At 50.5% G+C, this 17,787-nt stretch overlaps 1 protein-coding gene across 2 annotated transcripts in view; it reads left to right on the top strand.

Annotated features, from left to right (window-relative positions):
• The window catches only part of PRKCB (protein kinase C beta), a 133,306-nt gene that overhangs the window by 95,681 nt on the left and 19,838 nt on the right, over positions 1-17,787 (top strand). For both annotated transcript variants that reach the window (XM_054842773.1, XM_054842771.1), the window contains exons 10-15: positions 2,992-3,165; positions 7,398-7,489; positions 8,432-8,494; positions 10,312-10,450; positions 14,047-14,127; positions 14,406-14,513. In XM_054842773.1, coding sequence (XP_054698748.1) covers positions 2,992-3,165; positions 7,398-7,489; positions 8,432-8,494; positions 10,312-10,450; positions 14,047-14,127; positions 14,406-14,513 — 657 coding nt within the window. The remainder of the gene's footprint in view (positions 1-2,991; positions 3,166-7,397; positions 7,490-8,431; positions 8,495-10,311; positions 10,451-14,046; positions 14,128-14,405; positions 14,514-17,787) is intronic.

The following is a 17,787-nucleotide window of genomic DNA, read 5'->3' as shown; positions in this document are numbered from 1 at the left end:
TCTGCATATGCAAATTCAGTGATTACAGCATCCTCAACAGCATTAGTCTTGATGTGCACTTCTGGAGCTGCTGGCTCTGCCAGCCCAGATGTGAGAGGGAAACAGAGTAACGTGTGGTTTTCGGCATCCCTCTGCGCTCCCCCAGACACGCTCTCTCACACTTGGCCTCTTCGCTGCGGGTGTAGTGCAGCTGATTTTTAGGCAGCTGCAAAGTCCTTTTGCCTTTTCCGTTTTGGTAAAGCAGGGCTGGTTGGCTCAGCTGTGGCTCGGGATTGCCATGGCGTTGGGAAGTTACCGCGTGAAACGGTTCCAGTCCGTATACGCCCTAGAGCAGGGTTCTTGCATTTAACGTGGTACAGCAGCCAGCCTCTGCCTCTCGCTGCGCTGCAGAGACCGAGCGCGCTGGGGCGGTGGTAGCCACGTCCCCGGTCGGGTGGGAGTCGCGCGCTGACATCTTGGCGGCACACACCACTCGCTCTGGGGTTTTCTGCTGTGCAGGACGGGCTCCAATCGCCCTGGCAGAGCTCAGCTCCCCTGTGGTGTTATGTACTGCAGCCAAACCCCATTTGCCAGCAGCATTTGATTTTACCTTTACATTTGATCCATGTGTACCCCCAGGGAAGTCTCCTGGTGCGTTTATCCCCAAACACTCTCTGTTACCAAGGACAATGCTCTCTCCCCTGAGACGCTCCAAGGAGAATGTCTGGAGAAGCACCAGGATGCTTTCCGAGCCCTGCCTGGCCCCGCAATCGCTGCTCCCACAGGGACTCCTGCTGCCACCCCCTGCCCCGGCACGGTCCCTTGGGGTCGGTAGCAGATGCCAGGTTCAGAGGTTCCATGGTTTAGTTACTTTTTCTCTGAAAGGGTCACGGATAGCAAGGTAGGTCTCCATATAATTGATATTGCATGTAATGCGCTCATTCCCAGGTAACAGGCTTCATCTTCCCACAAACTCTGTTCTTGGAGCGGTTGCTTCTCTTTTCCACCGACTTTGAACTGCTGAAGCCCATCTGCTTTTATCACTTAAAATCAGCCTCGTTTTATAGCACCTGCCCATGGTGACTTGTAAATCTCAACTTGTGTAAAACCGGTGAAGATAAATGGAGGCAATGAACTGAAACGGTTCAGTTTGTGCAGAATTGCAAGGGAGGGCAGAGGCGCGGGCTCCACGGGAAGCCGCTGTGCCTGGTGCCCTGTCCCATGGCTGCAGGCAGGGCGCTGGTCTGTCCGTGCTCGGGGGCTCCTGCGAGCCCAGCTCCTCCATTCGGGGCGAAGGGCTGTCACAAAACGCCTCGGGGAGCCGGGAGCAGGAAAGGATGAAGCACAGATCTGGTCCCTGTCCCTTGCTGGGCTGCATCGCAGCAGCACGCCAAGCTGCTCCGCGCTCTCAACTTTCTTCAAACATCAGCAAGTAAATAAATCGGTTACTGAAGTCACTGACATGCTGTCAGTCTGCTTTTTAGCCCTGCCGACGGATGAGCGCGGCGTGTGGCTGCTGCAGTCCCGGCCCCGCTGATGAAAATGTAAATCTCAGTGGATTTCCAAAGCACTTAGCGCTGAGGAGCCCTGATGCCTTTCCCGGCTAATCCTGACAAGCAGCGTGTCAAGGACAGCCAGCATCTCCAGTGCCGCAGCCGAGCGCCTGAAACGAGCCAGCGCCACATGCTTTCAGAACGTGCTTTTCCCCACTGTACTGTTGGGTTTGCACTCTAACAAGTGAGTGGGCACCAAAGACCCCAGACCTGGGGCTGTGTCCCCTGCCTGGTCCCCAGTCCTCGGGCGGTGTCCTGTGCCTTGCTGCCCCAGGGCTGGCACACTGCTGCCTTCTCCCCGAACCCCAAAGGGGGCTGCTTTGCCCCGGGACAGGCTCTGCCCCAGCTCTGCAGGGGGGCTCAGGGCTCCACGGGGGAGCTGGGCAGGCTGCAGTGAGGAGCGCAGGGCTCCGGCCCCGTGCAGGAGGGTTAATTACGCCATTCTTAGCATTGCAAAAGTCATCTGTGAGACCCGCTCGCGTTTCCTCTGCCAATCTGCTACAGCCTGAAATGCCTCTTGGTTCCACCCTATCGATGTTGATTTCTCGTAATTTATTTTCAAAACATCCAAACTCCTGTTCCTGAGGTGACTGGAGGATTGCTGCAAACTCTTTCAAATGGAAAGCAATTCATTTCCACTGAGCGCTTAGATCTAACTTGATGAGAGAGTGCAAGGAGGCAAAATGGGAAGCAAAGCGTGGTTTTAGAGTCCGTTTATTTTGCCGGCAGCCCAAGGAGCAGCTTACGCTGATGGAGCGTGGTGGAACAGTTCGGGAATCCTCACTGGGGCTGATGGGATTAATGAGGGAAATTTGCACAAGCAGAAGCAGTGCATCCCATTTATTGTAATAAATAAATCTGCAAATGGTTGAAACTGCTTTAAAATGGGAGGTTGAATGGATTCTTCTGCGTGAGCGGGGCTGTGGCTGGGTGATGGACCAGCACGTAATTGGGTTTTGATCGTTGCGCGCGTTGTGGAGGGGCTGTGCGAGGCAGAGAATATCTTGCTGGTTCTTTCTCACTATTGGCTATATACTGACTCTTTTCCAATTGAAGTTTTTATCACTTCATAATTTGATGGACTCTGTTCAGGCTCTTGATGCCTTCCCCCGATGCTGCTTGCACCTTGAGGGTGCTGAACTGGGGCCCAGCTCAGGGGTGAAAGGTGCTGAAGGGTGATCTGTGGCTCAGGCATCAGTAAACCCCTTGGACGGGGTTCCTCAAGGTGATTAGGTGGCAAGGAAGTAGATTTGTTACTTGTTAGACTTAGGGTTCCGAAATACTTTTGGAAATGCCACTGGTAGCTTCTTGCATCATTTGGCACCTGAATCTCTTTTCAGGATTATAATGGGAACCACAGGATAACGCACCATTATTTTTAACTGTTGGCCGTGGCAAGCTAGGAGCATCGCAGATCCACCTTTTCCTTTATCCTGCGTGTGTCCTCTCCCTGGTGCAGGTGATGCTGGCGGAGAGGAAGGGCACGGACGAGCTCTACGCCGTTAAGATCTTGAAAAAGGATGTCGTTATCCAGGACGATGACGTAGAGTGCACAATGGTTGAAAAACGCGTCCTGGCTCTCTCCGGGAAGCCTCCGTTCCTGACCCAGCTCCACTCCTGCTTTCAGACGATGGTAAGTGCCGGTGCCGCAGCCCGTCCCTGGGCAAAGGGCAGAGTGGACCGGGGGCCAGGCTGGACCCTGAACGGGAGCAGGGGGGAGCCTGACACTTTGCAAAATGGATTTTAGTCACTTGGCTTCACTGGTGAGTTTGTGGGCAGAAACCCTCTTGCAGAGACCCAGTGTCACCAGTTATCTGGGACCAGTGCCTTTCTGGGTGGTTGCAGGGTGCCCGGGAGCTGTGTGGATCGAGCTGTAGGGACTTCTGCCCTGGTCACGTATTTTAGCTTCTCTACAACATACCTTTGCTTTTATTCATGTTTCTTTTTTGGATATACATCACTACACTTGCAAAAGCAGCCATGCATTTTCTGCCTTGGCAACCTCACTTGTCCAATTTGCTTGCACAAGTGCCTCCGTGAACAAAATGGGTGTGAGTTAAGCTGGAGGCGGTGATGTACAATATCTGCACCCCTGAGATTTTTTCCTCAGGGAGCTCTCGATGGCATTAGACACAATTTCCCAGCCCCTCAGGTGGCTCCCCCAGCCCGTGATGGCCTTTATGATTCGATAGCAAAGTGCTGCGCTTTTTCTCAAGATTCATTCTTGTGGTCAAAAATCTGAGTAGAGAGTGAAACCTACTACAAAGTGCAGGAAATTCAGTTTGAAATGGGCCTGCGGTTGAGTTTGTACAAATCAAAAGCGGGGAGGGGGAGTGGGGAAGGGGACAGGGGACTTTTAAAGCAATCTCTGGCCAGTCATTGAGCAACCTGTGCACGAAAATGTCCAGGTACGTGTCAGCAGGAGCAGGGAGAGGGAATCAGCAGAGTCCTTTAGAACGATGACAATGCTATCCAGGAGGATTACATTTTAATATTATCCCAGGAATTTCATTTACCAAACACATTCAGTGTATTTAAAGCCTGCGGACCGGCTTTGCAGCACAGTAATCAGAATGTGGCAGGAGAAGCTATTTCACACAGCATCTCTCTGGCATCTGAAGTGAGTCAGCGCAGGATTATTCCTGGCAGACCTATAGTAGCTTAATAGTAATCATATTTGTAATGTAATCAAAATGTATAGCAGGGTGTATTATCAAATGCTGGCACAAAGCACTTAGATTTCTGGGAGCACAGTCCAGAGCACACTTCTCAGCTGGGGATGTTAGTTCGGCGACTGGTGGGAGAGAGAAAAGCCCTAAATCTGCGTTTTAAAGAGTAAGTGAAGATGAGCAATGGTAGAGCTCCTGCCTGGGCCAGAGCAAGGAGAGAAGCCTTAACCGCATGCTGGATCCTGGGGTGCTGTACCCCAAAGAGGTCCTGGGTCTGAGCCGGGGCTGCCAGGAGGTGGGGCGAGCCGGTGTCGCGGGGCGAGCCGTGCCTTCCCTCTGGGGCTCAGCAGCAGCAGTGACACTGAGAAATGATAAATAACGGGTGGGTGGGGAACTCGGCTGTTGTCCTGGCTCTGACTCTTGTTCCCAGTGTGGAATCAGACAGGAGGAGGACCCAACGAGTGGTTAATTAGAAGGCAGGCGTTAGAAGAAGCCCCAGGAGTTGTGCCTTGGCTGCCCAAGGAAGGGGCGGGTGTTTTACCAGCTCCATGCACGTCTCTGCAGGGGATATTTCCGTATCTGTAACTTGCTGTTGCTCAGTGAGTTCAGATGTTCCAGACTTGGACAGACCCTGTCCTTTTCTGCTGTAGACAAGAGCCAGGACAGCTTTCCGTATCCCTCCCTCTCTTGCAGCCTGTAGGCTGGCCAGCCATCTGGCTGCTTTATTCATGATGATTTTTTTTTTGCTCTGAAGCACCAGCATTCTCTTCTCCACCCAAATGAGGAAAGCTCAAATCCTGCTTTTAAGCTCAGCTGGCTGTTTCAAGAGACCATCTTTTTAATATTCTTCCTTCTTGAAGTTGGTCGATATATTTAGGAAACAGCTGCAAATGAGGACACTAATGCTTTGCTTTCCAGTTACTATCACAGGATGACTAGCGTGACAGTGGCTGCCGAAGGTGACTTTGCCTGCCCCGTGCCTTACTGCTTGCCTTGGCAGAGGCAGGCATTTACAGAGGGTTATGCTCTGAAATTCCCAGTCATCTGATAAGCCGAAATCTCTTTTCTATCCCATCAGTGCCACATGTTCTACATAGCCTGATTGCCCCTTAGGTACCGTATTTAATTACCTTTGAGGCCGCCCTGCTGTCAGGGCGCACTGTGCATCGCCAGGCTGTGCTGCGCCCGCCCGGGGTGGAGGAGCTGATTACCCGAGTTACTCCATAGCCCTTATCGTGGTGATGCTCACATTTGCATATCTTCTGGGTTCCTTGTCCGTACTGTCTTAAAAGCAGGGCAAGGTTTATTTAAGCAGGAAATGAGGAATGGGAAATACTATGAATTATTACGTAATAGTGCGAACCTGAAGCTCTTGCAGCGCTCCAGCCTTTGTGTCTATCCTTCCACGGCGTGGGGCTGGGGCGAGCCCGGGGATGTCTTTGGGCTCCTGTGCATCGAGGCCCCTCGCCTGGTTTTTGAAGGCTGTAAAAAATTGCTTGTTGTAGGAAGGGCGACTCAGGCCCGGAGCTGCACAGCGCTTTGCTGTTCTCATCCTTCACTGGCACACGCACGGGTTGGAGCACAGATGTCTGCTGGCAGGGCAGACCCACTCGGATGGCAGTCTGTGTCCCACTCCTGCATGCACTCCGGTGGTCTGGAGCCGTCGCTTTTCCCTCCCCCAGGAATGTCCTGCAACGGTTTAGGTTGGTGGTTTGGGTAGTCTTGCATGATTTTCTTCACAGTCATTTCCCATTAAAAAAAAGAGCTGTGAAACGTCAGAGGGAGGTGCAATTTCAAGCGCACAGATTCCCCAGGGTGAAGGTGTCGCTGATGTGGAGCTCCTGCTTGCCCAAGTCTTCTCTGCCTCCCAGGACTTGCAGGGCTCGTGCTAGAGCTCTGTCCAAGACATGGCACGATAAGATCCAGCTGCTTTTGTGTTATTAATCTACAGTTCTGAGCTTCGTGGGAATACTCAGGCCTTGTTTACTGCCTCGTAGCTCTCCTCGGGGCTGATCACAGCCCATGCTTTCTCAAATTTCTCGCAATGTTTAGAGGACTGGGCTTACGTCTAGCAGGACTAGTGCTAGCAGTGAACGCAGGAGCCGTGCTGCGTGTACAACACCCTCGCCAGCTCACTGCAGTCGCCGCGGCTCCAGGGCAGCGCATGGTGCAAGCCCGAGCCTGCCCCTGCAAACGGCTTGGCTTTCCCTGGGGACACCGTGGTGCAGAGAAAAACACATCGCTTCAGAAGCTTACTCGGGAATTTCTTAGGTCTGTACCTATGTGGCTGCCACACTGTGGAAGAGGAGGGGTGCTTTAATCCGGAGAGTCTTAATTAATGAAAGCAAAGTGCGTATTATACATTAGAGGCAAAGTCTGTGTGTGCTTACAGGTGGCTGTGATCACGCTTACCAATAAGTATTTTAATTGATTTGAAGTCACTGATTGACCTGTTTGTTCTACTCTTAACAATGACTTAATTAATTAACTCTATGTGAACATTAAGTGTGCCCTCAGACCAGGCTGGGAGGAGCAAGGAGAAGGGGATGTGCTGAGGCTGTTGGGATAAGGGGGGTGGTGCAGCCTCCTCCTGCCTCCCCGGCTTCACGGGGGGCTGCTGGGTCCCCTGCAGGCACGTGCATCCCAGTACTGCCGCAGGCTGCTCCTGGGGAGAGGGCGAGACTGGTGAGCTGGCACTATCGCACGTCCCTCCTGGTGCTTGGCCAAATTGTACCGGTTATTGCCCGCGCGTGGAGGCTGGTCCCCGTAGGAACTGCTCACGTCTCTTGTGCGTCTCTTAATTGAAGCCCTGCAGTGCCTGGGGAAATACCAGCAAGGAGCTGTCTGATCAAACACCCTGCAAAATGGCTTCAGTGAAGAATGAGAGCAAATTTATTAATGGGAAGTGGAAAACCTCTGGCTTAGGAATTCCTCCACTTGCCCTCTCCATCAGATCTATCTGCAAAGGTGCAGAGCTTAAGTCCAGAGCGTTGCAAAGGGATTAGTACATCTGTCTTACAGACTCCATATGAACACAAGCTCCACCTGCACCCCTTGGAGAGGGCAATGATGATAATTGTGTTGCCATGAAAAATATTACTGGAGCTGTCAGTTCTTTGGTCCTTATCTCTGACCCCTGCGCATTCCCTGCTCTAATAATTCTGCTGCTAATTGCTTGCTTTTTTTTTTTCTTTAGGATCGCTTGTATTTCGTGATGGAATACGTGAACGGTGGGGACTTAATGTACCAGATCCAGCAGGTTGGGAGGTTTAAAGAGCCACATGCTGTGTAAGTTCAGTAGCCCTAGCTTGGCACCTTCTGGGTAGGTATTTGCTGTACCTTTGTCATATAGCTAGAAATACAGTCCAAGCCACAGGCTTTTGTGGTGCAAGTTCTGGGCAGAAAGGGAGGGGAAAGGAAGGACAGCAGGAATCAGAAGATGCAGGATGATTATTTGCCTGGTGTTAAGGATGCTGGTGCCTCTAGGTCATCTTCAGAATACGTTGCACTTGTTGATAGGTAAATAATTGACCGTAAAAGCACCAGGCAGGGAGGTTTGGAGGCTTCCTGGGTGAGCTCCCAGCCACTGTGCTGCCAGCATGCCTCTGTTCTGCCCGTGCCCTTCCCCAGGATATGAGAGGGACGTTAGGTCTGTGGCTCCTCTGTTGGGGTTGCCAACCTGAGTGTTAACTGGTGGCTTTTGGCCTCTGCTCCCTTTAATCTGGACAGAGCAGAATGTGTTCGTGAAAGCCTTCATATGCTTAAATAAAAATCACAAACAGTGAGCAGACCCCGGATGGGTTTGAACTGGTGTTTTGCACTCTGGCGTAGTCCTCTGAGACCTAGAATATTCTTTAAAGAAAGCGGTGGTAGTGCATTTTATCTCCTCGGCCTCCCCGAGATGACAGATAACTTTTGAAGCCGCATTGCCAGCACACAGTAACGAACAGCCGTAGATCCCGGCTCTCGCTTAATGAGAATTTGTGTAACAAGAAGTGACAGCCCCCTGCTAGCCCACAGCAACCTGATCGCATCTCTACCCGATAGGAGCAGAGGGTGGGTTGTGTCATTCTCGTGTGATACTTGTCTGGTATTTTTGTGTTGTGGCTGTCTTTATCCTTTGGTCATGTATGCCCAACGCGTTTTATTTAGCACGATTGGATTTGAAAGGTTTCCATTTTGATTCATCTCCTTTAATTACCAGTCGTCTTTTTGAATCTTTCATTTCAGATTCTACGCAGCAGAAATAGCCATCGGCCTCTTCTTCCTGCAGAGCAAAGGCATCATTTATCGGTAGGTGAGCAAGTTCCTCCTTCCTTTCTTCCCCCAAGAACTCCAGCCACAGCCAGAGCGATGCAACGGCGGCGATGCTCTGCAGGGCTCCACTGCCGGCTCTGCGGTACAGCGACCGGCCACGGGGCTCTCCTCCCTGCTCGTGCCACAGATGGGGTCTGGCAGCTGCCTGTTGGGTGTGCACACCCGAAACGGAGCTGGGAGCCTCGTAGTGTTGCTGGTGTTTGAGAAGGTTCTTGGTTTTGTCCCTGTTTTATAGGAAGGCAGCTTTGGTTCCTCTCTTGCCTCAGTTTCATGCATTTCTCTCCATATGACACAAGTGCTCACTGCCAGCACGGACCAATTCTGAACCACGTACTTTGCTGCAGGGCGCTATTTTCTTACCATTAACACTAGAGTAAGTGCCTTATGAATGGCTTATTCTGAGATCTGCAGTGCAAGTCTGTCACTTCTGGTTCAGACACTAAAACTTCTTTTCCATTCACAATATGGTTACAGCATCCAGAGTTAGCTAGGTTACTGCCAAGTGCCGGACCAGGCTCTGAGGCTGCTGGTTCAGCACTGGAACTGGTGTACCGCTGCTCTTCCCTGCTCGGGAGTATTCCCAGAGCCCAAGGTAGAGCAGAGCATCCTAATGAGCGTCAGGTCCCATTAACTGCTTTGCAAAAAAGAAATGCCAGCTGTGCTACTGAAGTTACGAGATGCTGAAGACTGTTCCGGAGATGAAAGAAGTGGAGCAAACCTGACGTGAGAGATGTTTTTTGCCATCAGCCACTACAGAGAGATCCTAGGTCTGCCAGTCCCCAGTGCCCCTTCCTTCCTTCCTTCCTTCCTTCCTTCCTTCCTTCCTTCCTGTCCAGGCTCTTGTCTGTCTGCCCTGGGTCTCTCAGAAGAGGCTTCACACAGACGCGGTGTGCCCTTCATACCAGCTCCGGCACACATGGTATGCGCTTGCTTTTCGCCTGCAGACGAGGTGTGCAGCTGGGCAGCGCTGCAGAGACCTGGCCGGCAGAACCGATGAGCCTGCACCAGTGTGCCGCTCTGTCACCTACCTTGTCACTTAATGTCGCCCTCTGGCAAGGGAAATCTTGCAGACATGCTCCGATATGGAACCGGAGACCTTTGAGTAATGCTTTCCTGTAGAGAGCATAAATCAGGAATGGCACGGATCACAGAACTGCATGGTAATTACATGGCTGGTAATGTATAAATGACACCTGAGATACTGAGTGTTTGCCACAAAACTGTCCTTCCGGCTGGAGCACTCACCTCTGGAGAGGCTGGTCAGGGAGCAGGATGAGGAGCTCTACAGCTGAAACTGTCTCTACAATTTGTGCTGCAGAGCAAAGCTCCTGCAGCGTTGGGTGTGATACTCTGTGGACCAGGATCAAAGAGAAACATGGTTGATTTGTATTTTCGTGGGGGAGCATAGCATAGGTGATGCAAGGACTTCTGCTGAGTAGGTACTTCTTCATTGCTGGTGGGCTTTAAGTACACTTTGATTTTCATAGGCGCAAAAAAAAAAAAATCTATTAAATCTGTCTCCGTGCTATATGAGAGTGTTTTCCATCATACACTTAAAAGCGATTTGCCCAGCATGGTGTTCCTGTGGGTTAAAAGTGAGCTAAACACTTCATCCTGACAGATCTCTGATTTATCTTTACTCGTTTCCCCAAACATTATCCTACAAAGAGTCTGGGCGTGAGACGAAGCCAGAGCTCATTCACAGGAGAGCACCTGGAGTCAGGAAACTTGTGTCTTTGCTGGGTGGCTTCACGTGCGGTCTTTTGTGTCATTGTTTTGCTTTCTCTTTGTAGAGACCTAAAGCTGGACAACGTGATGCTGGATAGCGAGGGGCACATAAAGATCGCAGACTTTGGCATGTGCAAGGAGAACATCTGGGACGGGGTGACTACCAAGACCTTCTGCGGCACTCCAGACTACATTGCACCTGAGGTAGGGGATGCAGAAAGGCAGCAGATGATCCGTACGCGTTTCAGCAGCCTGTCTGATGCTCTTTTCCATGGGATGACTTTGCTTTGGATAGATTTCTGATTGAAGCAGGGACGTTAGTGAGTTCACAGCCTGGAAGGTTCATCCCCTCGGCACTGTCCATCCCCCCAAGGCGTCTCCCCGCAGCAGCCTCTAAGGAAGCAGTGATGTTGGATCTGCCTCTGGCTGCGTGCCCTGCTTCTTCCACAAAGCACAGAAAATCCTCCGGGCTGGTCTCCCTGCAGTACTTTTTCTCTCTGGGGTGTTTTTCCCATGTCTGCGCCACTGGTGTCCCCATGCCTGTCTGATCCTTGGCACGCTCAAACCACCAAGGGCTGCTCCTCACACACTTCCGTGCTCTTGGAAGAGCCGAGCCCAGGAGCTCGGCTTTGCCCCTCGCTGTGTGTGACAGCTGCTTCCAGCACAACATCACCAGTGGGAAAACATTGATTTATTAGTGGATAATACTTCCATGTGAAGTGGAAATCTTTAGATCTCTCCAGCTCGCTAGCTGCAGGAGAGGGCTGTGTGCCTGATGAGGAGAGGGTCCCTCTATACAGCTCTAGATCACTCAAACATTATTTTGCATTTGATTATTACTTATGTGATGGAGTCACATGTGACACTTACATGAAGTGCTGTATGGGTGCAATTTAATGTCAGACCTGTGAAATCCAGGTAGGTAATTATTCCCAAATGCCCGTTCCCTTAACATAAAAATATCCCTCTAAAATCTTCTCACTCTGCTGAATTTTCAATGATGAGATTAATATTTATTCATTTAAATATTTTGGAGAAAGACATTCTCTTTGCTAGGACATAGCTAGATGCGCTTGTACGCTAAACTACATTGTGTTTTGCTGCAGCCAGAGAGGTTTTTAATTACTCGTTCAAATGTGTATTACATATCCTCATCCTACCAAGATTAATATTGGTCTCCTGTTGGTACATAGCTCAGTTGCAGCGTGTGATTAATACTCTTTCAAAGCAGGACAAATGACCGGTTCTCTTGGTATTTGCCTGAGCATTATCACTTAAACTCTTATTTTCTTCTGCTTGCTCTATTTTTTTATTTTTAATTTTCTTCCAAAAGGAAAACAGAAGATGGGAAATAGGATGCAAATCACTACGGTACCCAGGAATAGTGTTAAAGCCTGCTAGAGTGGGTCTCAAAGGAGTGAATACGCACATCCCCTGCGTTGTGAATAGAAATAGGGGGCATACAGTCCTGGCATGGTCTCCTGCTGGGTGGCCAAGCCTGCGGCAGAGCCGGGGTACCTGTGTGTAGCTCCATCCCAGGGCCCTTCTGCCGGACCGTGCTTCCTCCCGTTAGGAAGCTACAATGATCTCGAGCCAACATGTCTTCAGGGTAAAAAATGTCCTGTGATTTGCTTGACCCATCTTTAGGGCTTTCTCTATTCTATTCTCTTGGCTCTGTGTGCCAAGGTGACAGGTACTGAGTGCAAGCGACCCCCGTGTGTAATTTCCTCTGAACAAAACCTGTTCTTCAGCTGTTGGGTTTTGACCTTCCCTAACGTGCAGTCAGCGACTTCAATCTACAGAGACTGCTTTTCTGCAAGGGTTTCTTCTAAGTGCTATGTTCTTTTAAAGGCCATTATGGTGTGAACAGTTCACACCTAAATTTCCTAGAGCACTCGTAAATCATCTGAAAAACAAGTGGGAGAACCTTTAAGTGCACTTGGTTGAGGGATTTCTAGAGCTGAAATTCAATGTCTGATCTCAGCAGGAAGGGTCTGACCAACCACAGGATGCTGTCAAGGCACTCAGAGTCGTGTCACCATGTTTGGACGTGTGGCTGGACCAGGGCTCCACAGAAGAGAAGGCTGGCACCAGTCTTGTTCTCTAATCTTGCCTTGGTGCTGATGCTTTCGCAGCATGGAACTCATCTCTGCTTAGGTGGGGTGGCAGCACCTGACCTGCATCTTGACGCACCTCCTGGTTGGATCCCGGTGGATGCTGCAGAGGTCTTTTGCAAGGGCAGAGGTGGCTGAACACGAGGACTCTTGAGGTTGCAGGCATTGCCCGCAGCCACGGAGCTGTGGGACCGGAGCCTTGCATGGGAGCAGGGGTAGCAACGGCAGGAGCAGACCTCTGAGGCTGGATTGCTGTGTGCGTTCTCCTTTGATTAGCATACGATTTGCATTTGCACTTGAGTATTGGAATCTTTGCAGAAGACAATTCCGTAATTAGGATGAATAAATTGCGTCATTGTTTTGCATTAAGTAACAGATGGCAAAGCCCAAGGCCTGTCAAACCCCAAATGCTGAAATTACACCCTTCAGCAGCAACCCAGCTGAAGGGTTAAAACCGGAGCTTGAAAGACCCTTCAAAGCAGAAAGGTGCCCGCGGGAGCCCGGCTCCTTCTGTGGTCCCTGGGTCGGACCTGTCACTGCTGCCCTTCAGGTGTGTCTGCAGCCTCCTGCTGCAGCCCAGGCGTGCTGGAGGCTGGGGGCACCCCCCGTGCGGAAGGGAAGGAAGGAGGGGGCTGGCTGCTGCAGCAGCCCCCGGCCAGGGGTGCAGACCCGGTGTCTTGCTGTGCACCTGAGCCGAGGGACACGGAGAGCCGAGTGGCGAAGGTGCTGTGGGACTCTCCCAGGGCTGGGTCCGTTCCTCACCAGCCGTTCGTCTTGTGGGGTCTTGCTAGCAGGGGACTGACCCCTCGCTGGGTTCAGCTGTCGGTACCCCAGACCACTGACACGTGCGGTCACCTGCCCTACGGAGGCAGGTTAGCTGGGTGGCTTTGCTGCACGGTCCTCTGCATATGAAATTTAGGATATTTCAGATTTTGCAGAGTAAATCATGGAAAAATACAAAAATTCATGGGTTTGTGCCTTATCCAAAATAAATGTTAATATTTTTAAATTTAAAAAAAAAAAAACCCCACCAAAAAAACCCACAAAACCCAAACAAAGCCCCAAAGTTATATGCTGACTCCAAAACAACCACATTGCTCAGGTAAGGATAGGGCCGTTGGTTATTAGGTTATTTTGTGAGGGATGTTCTGCAGTAAATAATAGAAAGCAAACTGGCAGCCTGGAATACAGAGGGTTTTCAGTACCCATATGCTGCAAGTCTGTTTTAAAGGGCCATGTACTATCCACAGAGGGCCAAACTCTGTGTTGTTATTTCAAACCAACTGCACTGAATTCAGCAGGAAAAAAATCCCAAAGTGCATCAGGGTAAGCAAGAACGGCTGCTGCTCCTGCTCCGACACGCCTGGCTGTGACAAGTCTGCAAGAGCACAACAAATATGCTAAAGTTTTGTCTGAATCGGAACGAATCTGTCTCAAATCACAGTGAATATTCTGGTTTTTTCCTAATATTTAGTGCACATTTGAGGGCTGATGATTTTTTTTAAAGTTACTGAACCTTTTGCCCATAGCGCGTTCTATTTATAATTGCAATTTCCCACCATGCAGGGACTGGTGTCTCAGCAAATAACCTTGTCCCTTTGACCTGGACTACAGCTCGAAATTAGTTTGCGTTGTGCCAACAGGTTAAAAACGGGAGTGTAATCCTGCTGTTTGTGTTGTTTTCAGATAATTGCTTATCAGCCCTATGGGAAGTCCGTGGATTGGTGGGCATTTGGAGTCCTGCTCTATGAAATGTTAGCTGGCCAGGTAATTGAATTTTAATTGATTCCTATGGGATTGTGTTAAATTCCATTGTGAGCGTATGCTGACGTGTAATTTGTTTTGTTGCTGGCATGTGGCAGGGTGGGGGGGCATCTCCTCGGTGCTGGAGATGAAGCCGTGGATGCAGCTCTGGGGACTGAGATGCTGAGACACGAGTCACCGCGCAGCGTGGCCGGGGCCGGTTTCATGTCTGAGGATCGCAGCAGCAAATGGAAGCTCAAAGATCGGGAAATGCCACTGAACCTCCGTTTGCTTTGCTCTAGGCTCCCTTTGAGGGAGAAGATGAAGACGAGCTCTTCCAGTCCATCATGGAGCACAATGTAGCCTACCCCAAGTCCATGTCCAAGGAGGCAGTTGCAATCTGCAAAGGGGTAAGGGCTGGCCTTCCATTTCTGGGGGGAGGGAGAAGCGCAGCTGGTGGGCACAGTGCTGTCTGCACACCTCCGGTGGTCCTACACACACGGGGACCAAGCCCCTCCTTGCCCGGGCTGCAGACTCCCAGCGCGAGAGGAATCCGACAAAACTCGATGGTGTCCTGGTGCCTGTGCTCTCTGCTCCTAGAACCGCAGCTTGTGCTACTTGGTGTATGTGTACTAAAAAAAATTAAAAATAACACCTAGATCCTTTCTGTGCCGTTACGCTACGCTGAGCAGAAGCATGGGCAGGACTTGAGGGTTGGCCTGTCTTTGCTCAGGGGAAGGGCAGGAGGAAATTGGAGTGTTGGATGGGATGTGGGCGTTGAGGGCATCTGCCCAGAGACCCTCCTACCCGTTAGGTGACAGCAGGGGAGCTGTATGCATCTTTGCCTGAAAAGAAAAATGATGCCTAGAGAAAAAGAATGTGATTTCTTAATAATTTTCCTAAGATCAGATACAAAGCCTTCGTCCTGCAGAGGTTTCCATTTAGCTGTGATGAGTCGCCCTGAAGTTCGGTGCTGGTGTGCGTCTCTGCTGGGTCAGAGCAGTATTTTCATTATCATACCTCTTAAATTGCGGTGAAGCTCTGCATTGCCCAGTGTCCCGAGCTCTTTATGGATTGGGCCTAGGCAAGACTTAAATGCAATCTGAATTAATTGGGGTTGTGATGAATAAAGGCTGGCTGGGTCCTGATGCTGTGCGTATGGTTATTGCTTGGGACTGAGCCTCGTCTCAGCCAGCCAGTGTCAAACTGGGCTATAAATATGTGTTTGTGTAGGAATTTAAAAAACGTTTGCTTTTAATAGTTAATATTTAAAATATCTGAATGTTCTATATCTCAAAATAGTGTTTCTATCTACAAGTGACACATCCTGCACTTACCGCTCCCACTGCGGCATTTCAAAGCCTCTCCCCAGTGTTGCCAGGATTCAGAGCTGCTGTTAAAGAGGAGTAATCGCTTGTCCCCTGGGGAAAAGCTGCTGCAGGTGCTCCCCGCCTGGAACACGGGGGGCACCGGGAGGGGATGCTGTCTGGGCACGCACCTTCAGCAGAACGTAGGACAATCGAGTCCTTAATTCAGAAGCCACGCTGGCGATGGAAGGGGGAATTTCCACAAACTTTCTCACCTTCTTTCATTCCTCTTGTTTTAATTTGGGGCATAAGGGGAAAGTCCCCTATGTTCCTGGCCGGGCAGGAGGGAGGGAAGATGCTTTGTGATGCTGAACGTGGTTATCCCCACGGTGCCTGAGGGAACGGCGCTTGGGAGGGAGAGGAGGCTGGAACTGGGACGAATCTCACTGTCAGCTTTGTTTGCTGTTGCATCAGTCAAAATGTGAATTCTGTAAATAGACGAGAAGAGACCATGACTGAAACGTCTGCTGGGTGTAGCTGTAATGGCTTTTCTCACATTTGGAAATGCGAGGCTGCATGGGAGGACATTTAGCCATGCGTGGAGAGCTTGGTTCTTTATAAGTTCTAGTGGGGTTTTTTTTGCAGCGAAGTGGTGGTTCCCTTTGTACAACTGTTGTTTCAGGGAAGCGCGCAAAAAGCCCTGACATTCTTTGCCGCCACCAAACTGCTACACCAGAAAGTTTAATTGAAAATATGTGCGGTATTTAAGAATCATCAATAGTCGGGAAACAGAGTATTTATGTTTTCCTCTGGAATATAGTAAAATGTCTCAATTAACTGCAGGGGGACATTGAGGCCACACAGTTTGTGTGGGTACATGGTCAGTCTTCCAGGAGGGCACAAATCCAGCCTCGTATCAGTCCAGAGAACAAGCCGTTGGAGAAGCCTCTACTCCTGAATGTGAAGGGTTTGGTATTTCACTGCCATGCTCTCTGAAACAAATTTTGTTGTTCCCACGCGGTTTCGCTCCAGCTTGCTGGTGCCAGTCATCACTTACTGTTGCACAGCTCGGAGATGAAAAGCATTTGATCCTGAAAGCCTTGTATCGGCCTGAGCCAAGAAACAAGCGTTAATCAGAGATAGTTGGCTGGGAAGCAAAATGGAGAGTTAACCAGAACACAGCTCCTAGACTTGACAGTCAGCATCAATTAGCAGATCAAATGGAGCATTCCCCTCCTCTGCTGTCAACTCGGATTTTTTTCCGAAGGCCGATGTCGGAGCTGCTGTTTCCGTGGTGCAGGTAGCTTAGCTTTGCTCTCTTGAGCTCTGGCTTGGTTGTGAGGAGCCAGGCTCCCGTTTCAGACCCGTGGAGCGGCGTGCGTGTGTGTGCACACGGGCACTGGCACAAACCGTCAGCCGTTTTCCATCCCATATGGAGGGGTTTGACTGCGCCTGAGCAAAGCAGCCCTTTCCAGGTGAACAGATTGCCTGCGAATATAAGCTCCCTCTTTAATCTCTGCCTGGTAGCAAAGGCATAAAATGGCATGTTTTCCACAGTAAAGTTTACAGGTGTTTTGAGTGGTATTTCCACTGGCGGTGCTGCCTGGGAAAAGCACATAATAGCTACCTGGCGCCGCGTTGCAGCCCTCTCGGAGGTGCGGGTGCGCCCGTGTCTCCGTGGCCGTGGGTAGGAGAAGGGCAGCTGGAAGGTGGGAGCATTTTGGGGCCGTGCATGGCGAGCGCTCCTGGGTACCGAGGGGTTTGCTGCCCCTGACTTCGGCCGAAACGCCGGGCTGTGGTTGGGATGGGGCCAGGATGTGCTGCCGCAGTGGCATGGCTGTGCCGCACAGAAGCGTGCCCAGGATGTGTGCCGGGGCGGTGGAGGGGACCGGTGCCTGACGGGAAGGTCCCGGCGGTGGCTGCTGCCCATAAGCCGTGCAGTCTCATCAAACGTGGACAAAGATCATCGTGGTCAGCTTTGCCTCTTGGTGCAAAATGTGCCCCTGTTAAATGAAGCCCATGAACACGCAGCGTCCGCTTGCCTTCCAGAGACAAAAAATAAAGCTGCAGTTTAGCAAAGCAGTTGAGTCCAGACTTGTATCTGAGCTGCAAACATCAGATGTACCATTACAGGTGACTTGGGCCAAAGCATCCTTCCTTATCTGCAGAAGCCTGAAGGGTTTTCACTGCGTTAGTATGGGGATTAAATCAACTTGTTCCTGTTTAATACAAACAAAGCTAAATGATTATCCTATGTAAGCCAGGAGAATCAATCTGCATGTTTATGGGGTCCTATATATCAATAACAGATGGTACCTTCATGCTCACGTGAATAAAAGCACAATAGGAAAACAAGAAAATTTAATTTCTGGATGCA

This window comes from Grus americana, chromosome 15 (genome assembly GCF_028858705.1).
Source record: "Grus americana isolate bGruAme1 chromosome 15, bGruAme1.mat, whole genome shotgun sequence".
NCBI classification, from domain to species: domain Eukaryota; kingdom Metazoa; phylum Chordata; class Aves; order Gruiformes; family Gruidae; genus Grus; species Grus americana.
Note: the sequence above shows the minus strand (reverse complement) of the source record. Positions and strands in the feature narration are given on the sequence as shown.